The 15,716-nt window shown below is 42.9% G+C and overlaps 1 protein-coding gene across 1 annotated transcript in view; it reads left to right on the plus strand.

The window, feature by feature from the left end:
• AMOT (angiomotin) overlaps positions 1–14,876 on the plus strand; it is a gene marked incomplete at its 5' end in the record, with an annotated part of 32,630 nt that extends 17,754 nt beyond the window's left edge. The window contains 6 exons of the mRNA XM_082488160.1: positions 7,133–7,282; positions 9,073–9,263; positions 11,516–11,638; positions 12,320–12,552; positions 13,405–13,629; positions 14,667–14,876. Coding sequence (XP_082344286.1) covers positions 7,133–7,282; positions 9,073–9,263; positions 11,516–11,638; positions 12,320–12,552; positions 13,405–13,629; positions 14,667–14,767 — 1,023 coding nt within the window. The 3' untranslated portion in view covers positions 14,768–14,876. The remainder of the gene's footprint in view (positions 1–7,132; positions 7,283–9,072; positions 9,264–11,515; positions 11,639–12,319; positions 12,553–13,404; positions 13,630–14,666) is intronic.
• Positions 14,877–15,716: the final 840 nt, after the last annotated feature.

The raw sequence follows: 15,716 nt of genomic DNA on the forward strand, positions 1-15,716 counted from the left end.
CCCTATTTTCACTTCTCCATTTTCATTCTTCCCTTTAGTAGATGTTCCAGTTATGCATGTCAGCAGCTTATTACAATTGTTTCTAGTGAAGTATTAGTCTTCGTTTTTTAAAATCAAAACTTCAGATTATTTTCATTACATGGAATAAATTTGAGAGAAATTGAATATATTTGAGGTAAAATGCATGTTGGCTTAAAGTCATATATGACGGTCAGAAAAAGTTAGCGATGGTAATATTTACAGCTAAAGCAATGAAGAATTCTACTTTTGGAGCATGGATTGCTGTGATGGTCTCAATTTTGATGTCAGCATTTGAATGGCTGCAGCGTGCAGCAGGTTTGTAGCTGGTAGATGGTCACAGATGACCTGTATGTGTGAGCTTTTAAAATAGTCACATTACCGTGATTTAACCCAACATCTGCTAGCATACACCTTGAGAGCCTTCAGCCAGCAGAGCAGATGGTTAAACTTGGCTTTGCTCTGGGCCGGAGGCAGAGTTGCTGGGTTCACAGAAAGGACCATCCCGGGCAGCCTGAGACTCTGGGTAAAGGCTGGCTCACTGAAACCTCACCAGGCTTGTAATATTGCAGGAGGGAGTTTCATGCCAAATACTTTATCTAACCACAGCTGCTGGATGTAGATGGTATGATTGCTACTGGTTTTTAACTTTTTTTATTTAAAAAAAAAAAGGAATTTCCAGAAGTTTTATTGAACTTAGTTATTTCTGCTTACCTTGCTTAATTCATGCCATGGAAGACCACGCTTCAGCTTTAAAAAAGCGTGTGGTTTTTTATAGTAGTGTAACTTGTGCTCCTTTGCTCCGCCCCTTTACAAGCCACTGTTTTAATGAGTGCCTTAAGGAGACAGCTTTGAAAAACAGTGACTACCACTAAGAAGATATAAATATCTACTCTTTGCCATCCTCATGCACACACCTTGCAATGGAAAGAGAAGCCAGACATGCTCTCTAGTGGATGCAAATTGGGGGCTGGGGGAAGGGAAGAAGTTTTAATGAAGTATCTTTTAGAAAAGTGGCTTGTATTTAGAAGCTATGAGATCTTTCAGCTATCAGAATTCAACATAAACCAGATATCAAAGCTAAGATGTTATATTCATTTCCCACTCAGCTATTGTGGAGAGAAATAGAAGACTATTTCTGATAACACTGAGGGTTCTGTCTGTGGGGAAATGTAGAAACATTCATTTTCAAATGACATCTATTGTACTTCACATGCTGCATCTGAGATACTTTCAGAACAGAGCTCTGGCTTATAGGGAGGAGACCCAAAGGAGAGTTGTGTGCTTGAAGGCATGCCTGTTTTTTTCCAGTTACTTCTCTGGGTCTATAAAAAGATATTCCTAGTCTCCCCAGCTTTGTCTCACTTCAATTCTTAAGACTCTCAGAGCTACATAACTAGTCCATTCAGGACAGAGTTGCTTTTAAAGGGGACACTTTTTGGATGGCTTATTGAGAAAACTCCCTCTCTTCCCTGTAACTAGTATGTGTGTGTCTTTAATGACCTGCATTCTTGTAACAATGCAGCACTGGCTTTTTACCGCCGTGTCGCTACCTCTCCTATTCTGTCTGTTAGTAATTTTCCAGAGGTGGCTTTGAGAGTTATAACTTACAACACAAGCAAACGCAGAGACGACATTATGACATTCCCATGCGACAAACTCTATTCCATAGCAAGAGGATAGTGTTACCAAATTGCTTCAACATGAGTTCTTGTTGAGGCCAGTGGCGCCTTATTGGGCCTGAATTCAAACAAATGGAGGGTTCAAAGGCATTCTAGAGGAATATATTCCAACTGCAAGAGGGAGAGGTGGTTTAAACGTGCTTGCTGTCTTTTTTTTTTTTTACTGCATTTCTGCCATAGCTGGCAAATTCTTGCGGGGAAACACATTTTCAGCTGCATCGGAATGGATTCAGCTTTAGCATAAACCCAGAATGTAATGAAAACACCCTGAATGTATTAAACAGAGGACTTTGAAGACATCAGAAATAGTGGGTGGGAGACAAGCAGATGCTGACGAGTGTTACCAATTTGCTGGAATAGGAGCTGTCCAAGATGAAGAGGGTGATGGCTGAGTTTCTCAGAATGCCTGGGAGAGTTTCTGATTCATCGCTAGCTATGCAGGAAGTCTTCTCTTCTTCCCCAGAAAAACTCTTTGCTGAGTAACGCATCTGGAAGCGATGAATATCTTTACGAAACAAGAACCTTCCTTCCCCCTCACCTGCTATGTCCAGGACTACGTTTGTCCTGCAGCGGCAGCTCCAGGCCAGAGGATGCTACAGCCTCTGCCTCCCTTGCTTCTAACGACTGGGCAAGGAAAATTCCTCCTTCCCACGTGCTGGCTCCCTGCGCTGTGTGCATGAAGCCTCCATGCCCTCTTCAGTGCCTTTCTTCTGTGAGGACCTGGGGTCCCTGACAGAGATTGCATGGTTTGTCGAAGCCGAAATCAAATGAAGGAACAGGGTTTGTTTGGCTTTTAGACTCTTAATCCCTTTTCTGCTGGGCAGTTGTAGGAATAATCAAATGTCCCTATTTCTGACAGGAACGCTTTGTCCTTGGCCATTATTGATCTTAGACCATACAGATGCTCTCTGTAGCAGAGAAGCCTGCAGGTTGCCTCCTGCCAGGCATTACCTTGTCTTAGGAAGCCTTTTCTCCTGCGAAAAGATTCTGAGGACTAGTTTCAGTTTTCTAGGTTTAGTGAATTTGTTTAATCATTTCATCCCTATATGTTTAAAGTGTTTGATTCATTTTCCATGGCTGAAAGCCCTGCAGTTCGGGGATAGCAGCATGCAGACATTTTCAGGCAGTAAATCTGACTAACTTGGAAACAGTTTGCTCTTCAGGTCAGCCAGACTCTTGTGAGCAATGAAGCCTCTGAATCCCAACCGTATCCTGCGTCTCCCAGCTGGCTCTCAACTGCAGACAGCGATCTTGACAAGGGATAGAGGAAATAAAATGAAGAGAGAAGTACTTGATTAGGAGGCCAGGGAATCTTTCAGAGGTATTCCCGGCATCAATTCTCTCTTTTGTGTATTAGATTTGTGCAGAGTCCCGAGCCAGTCCTTGCATTCTTTATTTTTCTTGCCCTCAGTCCTGTTGCAGAATGTACATAAACATCATAGTGGGTGCAAACTGGAGAGTGACTGCTCTTGCTTACAGTGGTTTAATTAGAAAATCTTGTTGATAGAGTTAAAGCCTGACCTCTGATAGTTGGTGAGGACATTTTCCAAAGCAGTCAGGGATTGACCTGGAGAAGATAGGCACATGATTAAAGTTGTGCCATGTGCTGTAGGAAATGCTGGGAAGGGATACAGTCGTGCTGAAGTGCTCTGCTGTGCTTCCAGACGTGCACTGAGAGGTTATTTGAGATCTTACCGTCTTAAAGAGGTGTCATAATAAAGATATTATTATAAGTAAAACGCTCTGCATTTTCAGAGCAGCCTTCAAGGCAAAAGAGTTACAATACATTATGTGAGCATGAGCTTGCTTCTTAGTTAAATGCAGTACCATCAAAAGGAAAATTACTATCTTGTCAAATTTATTTAAAATGAGGTACCGAAGGGCGTGACTGCATCTGTGTAAAGCTTCAGGAATGAACTCTTATCTAGAGCACGTGTTCACTGCACGGCCTGTTGCAGAGGAGACAATTCCAGTGTCCTTTGATGCCATCTCCCCTGTGGTAGATGTTACTGTGGCCCTTGGCACTGAGCAGCCAGTTTTGGTTCTTTGCTGGAAGAGGGAGGGTGGGGAATCCATGGCAAATGACCAAGAGCAAGCTTCAGCATGCTGCCTTTTTTTCTTCCTCCCATCTCACTTATGTCTGCAGCACCCTGGCAATACTCAGGAACCTGTTTCCAATTCCTGTCTTAGAAAAACACGATCATACTCTCAATTTGTGGTAATGAAATCCCTCTGTGCTTGGAAGAATTATTCCTGATCCTCTTTACATTGCAAGGACAGATCAAGGCACAAAGATTTTTTTAAAAAATAAAATAAAAATTAGAATCCTGGTTCACGGAAAGGTAAATTGTTCCTCACAAATACTCACGGTAGCAGAGATGGAGATGAATGACACTGCCGGAATATGCAGTGAGTTGTCTGAGTGCGCGAGTGCATGAACTGAAACAATCTCATATATAAAGGATAATTGTGTCAAAGGACACATTAGGAAAGCTGAGTTGTCTGGAGCGCACACATGCCTTTAAAGCTTACTGAACATCTGTGTTCCAAAAAACTGAAAATTATTTGAGGGATTCCTGAATTAATTCTGGTTTTAAGCCATTAAAAAAAATACACACGCAAACCCTGAATTTTCTAACATTCCTAATTCTTCCTGATGCTGGAAGATGAAGTGTATTTTGTGAAGGGGGGGGGGGGGGGGGGGGAAGAATTGTCTTTATGAAAAGCCACTGAACAAGCTGTGCCTGTACTTTTAGGTCTGGTGCATGAGTTAGGCATGTGCAGGCAGCGCTGGTAAGTTGGGCAACACCTTGTGTTGCAACGTTTCACCTGCAGGTTCGGCTGATGGGAGCACTTTCAAAGTGAACGTTTCAGTGGAATTTCTGCGTCCTAATTCTTTTTTTGGCTGGGCTCTTGGTATTCTTTGAATGCCGGCCAAAATGTTAATCCACACATATGCATACTCAGGTTTATTAATTATGAAACCGGTAAAATGTTGTCGGTGGCTACTTTTGCAAGAATTTTACCTGTGTGTTAAAGAACTTTTCAGAAATGTAAATGCTATGTGGTAAGTAATAAGAGACCAAATGTCCGTCCGTCCTTCCTTAATTTTTATACAGAGGAGTGGGGGAGGAGAGCTGATTTTCAAGAGATTATTATTTGTCTTGATGCATGATATTTCGCTGCTAGCAAGTTTATTCATAAAATTGTCATGGCTGGAAAAGACCTTTAAGATCATCAAGTCCAACAGTTATCCAACTCTACCGGGCCCACTTCTAAACCATGTCCCTGAGCACCATATCTAGACGGCTTTTACATACACCCAAGGATGGCGATTCAGCCACTTCCCCAGTTCCAGTCTTTGATAATTCTATCACTGTAGAAGTTTTTCCTAATGTCTAACCTAAACCTCTCCTGGCACAACTTGATGCCACTTCCTCTTGTCCTGTTAGGTTGTTCCTTACTCTTGCCCCGATCAGTGAGCTCTCATGCAAAGCCGAGACACTGGGTGCTCTCCATTTCTAGGTTCTGCTGCTGACTCATAGTTTATCATTTTTGATACATAACTACTGTGAGCTGCTGTTAATCTAAGTGTAAAACTTGTGCGTTAATCTACGCTTTATTGGAGTCTGGGAAAGCTTAAATCGTGTTTATTAAGCACTATAATCTGGAATAAAAAGATCTATTAAATATAGCGTTTTTATTGATTTTCTGCAGAGCAGCAGTGGAATAGTAAGTTGTATTAAAATGTTCTTGTCCCTCCCATTCCAAACAAGCTTGAAATCTTGAGCAATCGAAGAATAAAAATACCTTTCTACTGTACATGCACTGGTGAGAAGGCCCTTGGCGGGATTACTCACTATTTATTGTAACTTTTATTATAAAATACTTGTTTGGGGAAAATCCTCTAGGGCAGTAACATTCACGCTGTGAGATTAGATGCCTGCTGACTTTATGAAGAGAAGAAAAGGATACCGTGTCTGGGATTAATAGTGTTTGGAAATTTTTCTCTCTGCTATTCACATTGCAGTCTCTGGATTGCCTCAAGGAACAGGAGTGTGAAAAGGGAAAATTTTGAAGAAACACACGATAAGACCTTTTTGGAAGGAAGGTGCGATATAAGAACGGTTCATGTTGTACAGATCAAAGCCCACCAAGCCTAGTATCCCGTCTCTGCTGAAACTTATAGCAGAGTCCTAGGGAACACTGTCAGAATGGGGCCAACAAACAGCGATACTTTCCCAGAGTATTTTCCGCTTCCAAGAAGGACTTCCTGAGCCAAAAGTGGAGTCTTTTGTCTTTGATATCTCTCAGTGGACTTTCCTTCCATGAAGCTGTAGAGTAGCTCTTTGAACTCGCACAAGGGAGTCTGTGTTTTGCATTGTGGTGCTTCTCTAGACTTTGGCTCTGACTGTTGGGAAAAGTTGCCTCCTTCCTGCTATTTTTGTATTTCAGGGTTTATGACAATCATAGCTAAAATACCAATGCCCCGGATTTGCCACAGAAGGCCACCTAATTGTCATTGTTACTCTTTTCCTTAATGGGAAATTATGTCCGTAGGTGCGCGGTATTCTATATATTAGAATCGAGCTGGGCCCTGGGTGTGTTTTATTCCTTTTTTTAATTCCTATTTTAGTTTGGTTTTATTCTGCCTTAACTGTGGATTAACCTTGCTAAGACAGTTACTGGGGGGCTCAGAGCGGTAGTTTTCATTGCTTATCGTGAGGCAGGGTGGCAGCGGGGTTTGCAGGATGAACCATGGAGGAGGAGGACGGAACGGCAGGGTCAAGGGACGGAGTGGGACCTCCCAGATCACACCGGGCCAAGATGACCGAGATGAATGTCCAGACTGCTAGAATAAACCTGGCTGCGGTGCGGAGAGAGCACAGGCCATGTCGAGTGTATGCTTTGATCCTATTTATTATTTTATTGTTACAGGACTGGAATAGGATCCTGCAGTTTTTCATTCAGTTTCTGCTTAATCTCACAAAAACACTGCCAGCAATTTTCAGTATTGCACTGAAAAGTGTTCCCAATTTGTGGACCAGCTCTAATCCCCGTCTTTGCTATAGTTACCTTGGTAACGTGTCGAGTCACTTAAACACTCTCTGTTATGAACCCAGGTGCCCTTTCTAGCCCATCGCTGCTCTCAGTCGTTTGCAACAGATAATTGCCTCAGTTTCCCCATCATTACCATGGGGTCGCTGAGGACAAGGAGAACAAATATACCGAGCAGGAAAGCAAAGATGGGAAAGACCTGTAACACCCTGAGTGTCGAGGCCAGAGCAGGAGTCGGGGGCACACTGACAGCAGTCATCTGGACATGTTCTTCCCCGCTGGTGTTCCTGTGCTCTCCAGTGTGTACGACGCCAGAAGTTCACTCCCTTGTTCTCATTATTTAATTTACGTTGCATTTTCTTCCTTTGTTTCAGCTCAAAAAGAAGCAGGTCTATGTTGAGAAGGTGGAGAAGATGCAGCAGGCTTTGGTGCAGCTGCAGGCAGCGTGTGAGAAACGGGAGCAGCTGGAACACAGGCTGCGGACCCGCCTGGAGAGAGAACTGGAATCTCTCCGGATGCAGCAGGTACCCGCTGTTTCCCTGTGCCATACGAGGTTTCTTGTAGGATTGTACACTATACCCTACGCCACACGTAAAAGAAGGGCAGTGTTTTCTTCCCTCTTGTAAAATTACTGAATTTTTCTTTTGATGGCTAGAATCATGGATTTGCTGGCCATTGTATTGTTTTTACTTGATTTAATTCTTCCATTCCAACCAGAAAATTTAGGTAAGAGCAATAGGGGATCCATCATGTGACAAGATTCAGACGTAGCCACACAGCTAGATGGTGTTCTGTTTTTAAGTAACCTGGTTATATTTACTTTTATATGATTTTAAGAATATCATTCACAGTTTGAGATTTTATATAAAATTAATTAACAACTGGCCTGAAATGAGGCCCTTCAAAAAACTTTTGCATTTAAGAATAAAACAAAACCAAACCAGCAAGACCAATTCTATACATGCAGTTGATGGAAATGGATGCGAACTTCAAGTAGAGAATGTTCTTACAATTGTAACATGCGTCTTTTTCAGTGAAAAGAATGAATGAGAAGTAGATTGTGCTGTGGTGTTATGAATTGGATGGACAGTTTTAGTTTTATTTCAACCTATGTCAAACATAGGTGAACTGTCAGATTTGTAGATTTTACTGGAAATAGGATGCAGGTCTGTGTTGTAAATCGCATTTAGTTTCAGGGTATGTTTATCCCCTAACTTCCACCTCTGCATAGCAATGGATACTTATATCTTACTTGTATTTTTGTATTGGTTTTAGTAGGAGTTACAGTAATTTGAGAAACTTTTCTGTGTTACCTTTGGAAGATTAGGTGCTCTGAACGCCACAATTTTTGACATTGAGCCTGAGTCAGCACAAAAAAAAAATAGCTTTCTTATCATGGTTAAGAATTCTGAGCTGAACATGAAAGAGCTTGTCTGCCCAATTTCTTTCCTTTTAAACAATTTTTTTTTAAAATTTTTAAGTCAAATATCCTGCCAATCCCAGATAAGACTTCCATGTAAAACTGTTCATTTTATCCATTGAACTATTACCTCAGCAAATCTCCACTCTTTCTTGTTTTGAAAGTGAACACTGCCTGTCCTCCAAATCTTGCTTTAGAACTGAATTATTTTTGATCCCCCGCTACTTAATCGACAGGTATACACTGATCATATTGATTTAATAATCAGATCCTTTAAAAATATTTTGGATGTATTTTTTTTAAAGGTGTAATAACTCTTGTATGCTAGTTAGTGTTTTGCTGGAACACTGTTGGAAGTCTGTGGTTATGCCCATTATGGATGGGCTGTAGGCATCAGACCTGAATAGCCTGATCCAGCTCTCAGACGCATGTGTGGGGCTTTGCCCGTGGAAAAAGGCCTTAGGAGGAGTATTTTCCATCTCAGATATTTGCTTGTTAGTATTGACCAGCTCTGGAATGGCACCAGGAAGCATTCTAGCATGGGTTCTGTGAGTTGAGCTTTCTTGGGAGCAGTGTTTGGTGTTTTATGACTTTTGAGCTTCAACACTTGGAAAATAGAAAGAGCTTTTCTTGCATTATATGGGCTTGTTTCCTGGTTTTGACAGGGTGAGGCTGAAGTGCTCCTGCAGATGTTTCAGATTAAGCTCTTAAGGAGACCGTTACGATCACCTAGTCTGCCCAACATGGTATAGGCCACTGCATTTCACCCTGGGGGGTTTTTGTGTCCAACCAGTGCTGCTCTGGACCAGCCTCTGTCCTTCAGACAAAAAGCAAAGAAACCAACCCTGGGTCTTACAGAGACATCCTGAGACTTTTTTTTCTTTTGGCAATCAGCGTCAGGGTACATCTCAGGCTGCCAACGTCTCGGAGTACAATGCCACGGCGCTTATGGAACTCCTGCGCGAGAAGGAAGAAAGGATTCTTGCTCTGGAAGCTGACATGACCAAGTGGGAACAGAAGTACCTGGAGGAGAGTGTGATGAGACAGTTTGCTTTGGATGCAGCTGCAACTGTGGCTGCTCAGAGGTAAACGAGACTTTTCATAGTACAGGGATTATTTTCTTTTTCCAGTTGAATGTCATATTTCCCACCAAGCAATGTTGTCATACCACCCTCCCATGATAGCTCTTCTTGCGGTCTGAACGGCTTCTCAGACTTCTGCATGCAAGTGGAGCTTGGCAGCTTTTCCTGGGAGCTGTGCAATTGCCAACAATTAGAAACTTTTTTCCAGGGGAAGATTCCCCCGTGTGCAGGGGCCATTTTCGAGACTGGAATTGTCCTGAGCAGTTCCTAGAAGCTGTTGATTCAAAACTAGATGTATGAGGAGTGATTTGGTCTTTTATTTTTTTTAAACAGGGATCAGTACTCGCTGAAGTCATGTGAGATGGGCTAAGCTTGGTGATTCACAGCAGTCACCCTGAATGGCTTACTTGTTCTCCAGAATGTTTTTGCAAATTACTTTGTGGTATTGTTCTCAACATTGTTACTAACCAGACACATCTACTAGGAAATTCTGCTCAAAACATTCTGCTGTGTATGGAGAGCAGTGCTTGTGGGGGTGGGAAATGAAGGGTGTCTGAAATTTGGTAACAAGCTCATATTCCAAGACAATTGTACAGAAATACTTATTATGGCTGCAAATAGGCCCAAGTGCTTCAGCTAGTTGGTAAACAAAAGCTGTTCTTGGGGTACAACTCTTTAGCGTTAGGTATTGCTTACATATAATTTCATTGCTCGCTAGTTTCTGGTCCTTGATGGCAGATTTTATTTTAGATTGTTTCATGAACCAGATTCAAATAGGGCTGTTATCGCAGCTGGCTTCCTAGCTTGTAAGATCATACTAGAATTACAGGGGGAAAGTTGCAGATCTGCTGTGTTAGCGTTTAAAGACTTATCTTATCTTGCTCCAGAGGCAGGCTGTTATTTTAGGGTATTGATGCTTCTTGTGCACTGTTTTCCGCCTCCCTGGAGATTCTCTAAAGGCTCTTGCTACTGCTTGTCCTTAGAGGCCATGTTATATTTTCAGCACGCGCTGATAAGTAGGGGTCTGGTCTATTGTTTATCGTGGAATGAGAGGGGATGTGTTAGGCCTGTTCAGGTTTTGTTAAATGAACAAGAATGCCTTCCAGTCAGGAAAGAGCCAACCTCTGTTTTTCCATTTCCTTCTAGCTGCTTCTACCCTAAAAGAGAGTATTCCATTAGTGTCGATACTCCTGCAAGTTTATATGCAGTCAGCACCTATACTGTCTTCTTCAAAAACAGGGGCTGTGAGGGATTCCGCTAATTTTAGTGACCACCTCATCTACACTGTGCACAGATTTCTTTCCCTTTTCTTTGACAGTGGAAAATAGCATCCCTTAGGAAGTTGAGGTTGCAGGAAGGATGCTTTACAGCACAGGCAGGAATCTGGGTCAGGTTAGGTTTCTTTGATGAATGACCTTCTTATGCCCTTCACGTTGGTGCTTTGCCGTTCCTGATCTAAACTTTTGCAGAGTTAAAGCTACATTTACATGACAATTCACAGACCTGCTAGGTCTGAGAGAACTGATTTCTTATTACAAGGAATTGGAGCTCTTGGTAACTCCACATTTTTTGGTGTTTGTTTTTTTCTCTAATTATGTTAATGCATAGCTATGTCAGTAACATGGAGTCATACAGAGCGTAGCACAGTGACTTTGTTCTGACTGAACAGCAACAAGTAGAATGAAATACTATGTTTTGGTCAGTGGACTGAACAACTATCACAGCGTTAACATCAAGCACTAGGTGGAATCAGTCTAAAACTGTTTGCAGCCCACTCCCAAGTATTTTGGACCAAGCTGCTTAGGATTCCTTAAGAAACTTCCATGCCTAGTTCCTTTTGATACTTGGATTCCCTGTATGATACTGTTGGAAGGGGAAGGAAAAAAGCTTTGTATCTGAAGTGAAGTTTGCGCTGCTTCAATTGAAGAAAGTGCCTAGTGTTCTATACCATCCTTCCCCCTCCCCACGTCCTTGGATTTGCCTCATCAATCAGTTTACGATAGTGCGGTGAATCAGTTAGATTACAGGCTGGCCCGGGATGGATGTTAGATTGACTGTTGGTGTAATGGCTTGCACATTTTTGTAATCCTTCTTTTATTAGGACTGGGAGTTGGATTTTTGAAAGACACTGAGCCAGCCTAAACTCAAAAAAAGTGGATGTTCTTATGTGTTACTATTGAGCAATAATTTTGTGCTGCTAGGAGGAAAGCAGCAAACTTATCTGGTGCTTCATCTGCTCTACTGCTTGTTCTCAGGGACACAACAGTGATCAGCCACTCGCCTAACCCTAGCTATGACACCTCGCTGGAAGCTCGCATTCAGAAGGAGGAGGAAGAGATCCTGCTTGCCAACAGGAGGTGTCTTGACATGGAGGGAAGGTAAAATGCAATTTGGTCCTATCTGGCTTCTCTAGGACACGGACTTTAAATTAATTGTTTGAGTAGATGCCTCAGAACCAGAAATTCTTGTGTCTTCACCAATAGTGATGATGTAGGATGCCAGACGCTCATTTGGCCAAGGAAGTATCTACATAGCAATCCAAAACCTGTCTTGATACTGAGGGCTAATGCAAAAAAGTCGTCTTAGATTTTTTTTGCACCAAGCTTGTTCCTCTTCTGTCTTCTGGGCATCTTCATCAGACCCCAGGCTCCAGCCACCTCTTAAGAGTCTTACAAAACAGTTTTGCCTGGGGCTAGGTCCAGTGCAGACTCCCCAAAGTGTGTTAATCCTCTTCTTTCTGTTGGTCGCATGTCCTGTCCATAACTCTCAGGTTTGTCTCAAAGCCCCTTCCATGGCTGTTTAGAGCAGCGTCCAGTAGCCAAAGGTGGGTGCATATCTCAGTGCCGCGTTCTCATGCATGTGTACAGTAAGTCTCGTGCGTTATCTGCTCTGGTGGTCTAGTGAGCAGCCAGTCTTCAGGGCAGTAAGCTCACTGGTGTCCTCTCTGTGCCTCCCCACATGCCTAAGGGAGTTCTAGTCGCAGCCATGGGGGTACTGAGGCCTCAATCCAAGGAGACAGGAGTACAAGTACATTGTTCTTCTTTGTGCTTCTCAAAAAGGATCAAGACTCTGCACGCTCAGATCATTGAGAAGGATGCCATGATCAAAGTCCTCCAGCAGCGGTCCCGGAAGGAGCCTGGTAAGACAGACCAGCTCTCCTCAATGAGACCCGCCAAGTCGCTGATGTCGATATCGAACGCTGGCTCGGGCTTGCTGTCCCACTCGTCGACACTGAGCAGTACTCCCATCCTGGAGGAGAAGAGGGAGGACAAGAGCTGGAAAGGCAGCCTAGGTAACTTTTAAATAACAATGACAGGTCAGATACGCGAGTCGCTGCTTAGAGGGGGGGCAGGAGCAGCGGAAGGAAGATGGTGTGTGGGACAGACAGATCAGCTGGCCCAGCATGCAGTAAAGCTGACTGCAAGCACGATGGGACACATTTGGAACTACTGCTTGTTTTAATCACTTTTGGGAAATAATGACTTCTGATGTCCCAGGCTCTGTCATTAAAATGCGTAAGCCTTTATTCCCAATTTGGTACCTGACTTTAGGTAAGTCTGAGATCTAGTTTTCAGAGTTCCCGAGCACTTGCTTTCAGCTGGGTTCTTACAGCTGTCTGAAGGTGTAGAGTCTCCTTGAATAGGAGCAGAGGTGCTAATCAGGATCACTATCCTGTAGTGTTGTGCCTGCACTAGTGTGACTTTTGTCTGGAACGGCGCAAAACACTCAGAGAAAACGAGTGGTAACAGAGCAAATCTTTGATGATATTTTTTTTCTGGGCGTAGTTGGGCCCAAAGGCCCTCCCTGTGAGGCTAAAAGACTCTAAAATGTAAATGAGAATCTGTTGCAGCTGATTTCAGAGCGTGCAGATTTACCCTGCCATAGATGGACCACTGCTTAGAGACGGTGAAGTAAGGTGTTAGTGCCCACTTGTGTACCTTTGCGTGCAGCAACGTGAGGATACTGCAGTTCTTCAGGTACTTCAGCACCCAGTGATGAAAGGTGCTCTAGAAAGGTAGATTAGTGCTGTCTGCTGAAGCATGGAGCGCTTTCCAGATCCTGGAGCAAGTACCACAGCGGAGTGCAGAACTGATACCAATTAGTTTTCTGGGATTGTGAAATTCCCTTCCCTTTTTCCATAAAGGTGTTCTGCTGGGAACAGAATATCGCTCCGAATCCATTCCCTCCACCCCCTCTCCTGTCCTTCCTTCCACACCGTTGCTGTCAGCCCACTCGAAAACAGGCAGCAGAGACTGCAGCACCCAAACTGACCGGGGGAACGAGCAGAGCAAAGCTGCGTCTTCCTCTGCAGCTCCCGCACCAGGACGACTCCCCGGTACCAGCCTGGCCTACAGTGCAGACAAAACAGGTAACAAACCTCCGCTGCTTTCCCAGAGGGGCCCCTGCCACTGACTCGCCATCAGTTCTGCTCTGTGGGACAGGCTCTGCCATCCCTTTTTCCACTCAGGAAAAACTACTGGAGTTAGTTTTTGTGAGGACAGATGGGTTTCAGAGGTGAGCTTGATAAAGTTCTGAGGGGTCTCAAATGCTCTGAAGGGAAAAAAGCCTTAAGAGTTAGTATAAACATGGACACACTGGGTAGAGAGGTTTAACAAGGTTTAAGAATTGCGGCGGGTGTATGCAAAATCCGGGATAGTCTCTGAGTCAGTGTCTGCCCTGAATTGCGAGTAGCACGTGGGGTTTAAGCAGTGTGTGAAAATGGGCTGTAGAAACTGGCCGTGGCATTTTAGTAGGTATTCAAAGCAAAGTGGACTCAGATAAGGGGGAGGGAGAAGAAGGAAAGGTAGCTATCGTGATAAAGCTGCCTCGCTATTGTACTGTCCCAGTCGCAGGGCCGACTTGAGCGTCGGCACAAGTAGACCCAGTTGACGGTGACTGTCACAGAAGCTGAATTTGCTTCCCACAGAGCTCCGAGCTGGCAAGAGCTGCTCGTTTTCCAGACCGCTCTGCCAAATCAATGCAGATTACACAACCTTGCCTCTTCTACTTACAGACACATTACAATTATGTTGTTCTTTATGGAAGAGTGAATTTGGCTGGTCTGCTGTGCATCTTGCCCGTGCTATGCTATTTAATGGGCATCGTGGGAGACAGGGGAACAGGTTTTGTAGTGAAAGTCTACACTGATTACATGGGTTTAAATGCAGTCACTCCAGTTTTATATGCCATTGTGTACCAGTGGGAGATACCCAAAGGGAATCTGATAAAATATCTTTATTTGTCTGGCTACATACCTGAAAAATTGAATTTTTTAAAATGAAATAAGGAGTTGTTAGCTGTCTTTTGGCCAATGACAGATGACTTTTAAAATGTTCATGTCATTTTTCTAACCTCATTGAAGTTACAGCTTTGATTGTCTTTCTCTTGTTTTTCCTCATCACATAGATGGGCCACTCTTCCACTCCAGCACTCTTGAAAGAAAAGCCCCTGTTCAGACCGTGGGGCAGGACCTCCCAGATGGAGAGATGGTAGAATACCTCATCTGAAAGGCTGTACCAGGACCTGAGCTGGGATACAGTAGCAAGAAATTTTTAAAAGACATTTTTATTGGGAAAAAATTGTAGTACCTGAGTAATAAAAGAACACTCAGCTGTTTGCTCTTGTATATTATGTCTCAAAAGTATGGACAGGTTAATTTATAATTTGTTCTAAATTATAAAAACCCGTAACACTTGTTCTTTGAAAGTTTCCCCCTTTGTTTTTTAAATACTGGATCTGGTAACATCTGGAGAAAAAAAAAAACCAAGAACTTGGGTGCACTACATCTGGTATTTCATTTCAGTATTTTTAAAGTCTCTTAAACAGAAGTACCTACTCTCACAGCTGTTGGTTAAATGTCTGGCTTGAATGCAGTCAGATGGGCATAACGGCCTTATAATGATCAGCACTGGGGACTTAGTTGTGAGGATCGCTTAATGGTTTCAGAATACAGGTGTTCTGAGAAGCTTTTATAACTTTGAGCTGTGATCAAAGGAGATTTCTCTTTACACTTTCTCTTTACACTCAATGTAAGAACTCCGAATAGGTATTTCACATTTGTAGGTTGGAAAGATTGCCATTTTCAGTGTGGTAACATTATTTTTTTTTTTCAATTTCCCAAATTGTGTTATTTCTTTATTAAAACAAATGACTCCGGTGATTAACGTCGCATTTCACGGTTTTAGTTTCATTGAAAGATTTGCCACACTTTTATACTTAAGTACTTTTTCAGTAATTTATACAGTGGATAGTAAATAATATATTGCATTCATGTTTTACGTAAATTAAAAAAGGAGAGTTTACAGGCTCAGTCCTGATCCGTTAGATCAGATTTCTGCCATTGTAATTCCATTGGCTTTAGTGGAACTACTCCAAATTTACCATAGTGCAAGTGGCAAGCCCTGTTGCTTTTCAGTGTTAGCAGCTTAATCTACGTCTGTGGAGATCTTTCTCCGT

This window comes from Vanellus vanellus, assembly GCF_965231255.1.
Source record: "Vanellus vanellus genome assembly, chromosome: 10".
NCBI lineage: Eukaryota > Metazoa > Chordata > Aves > Charadriiformes > Charadriidae > Vanellus > Vanellus vanellus.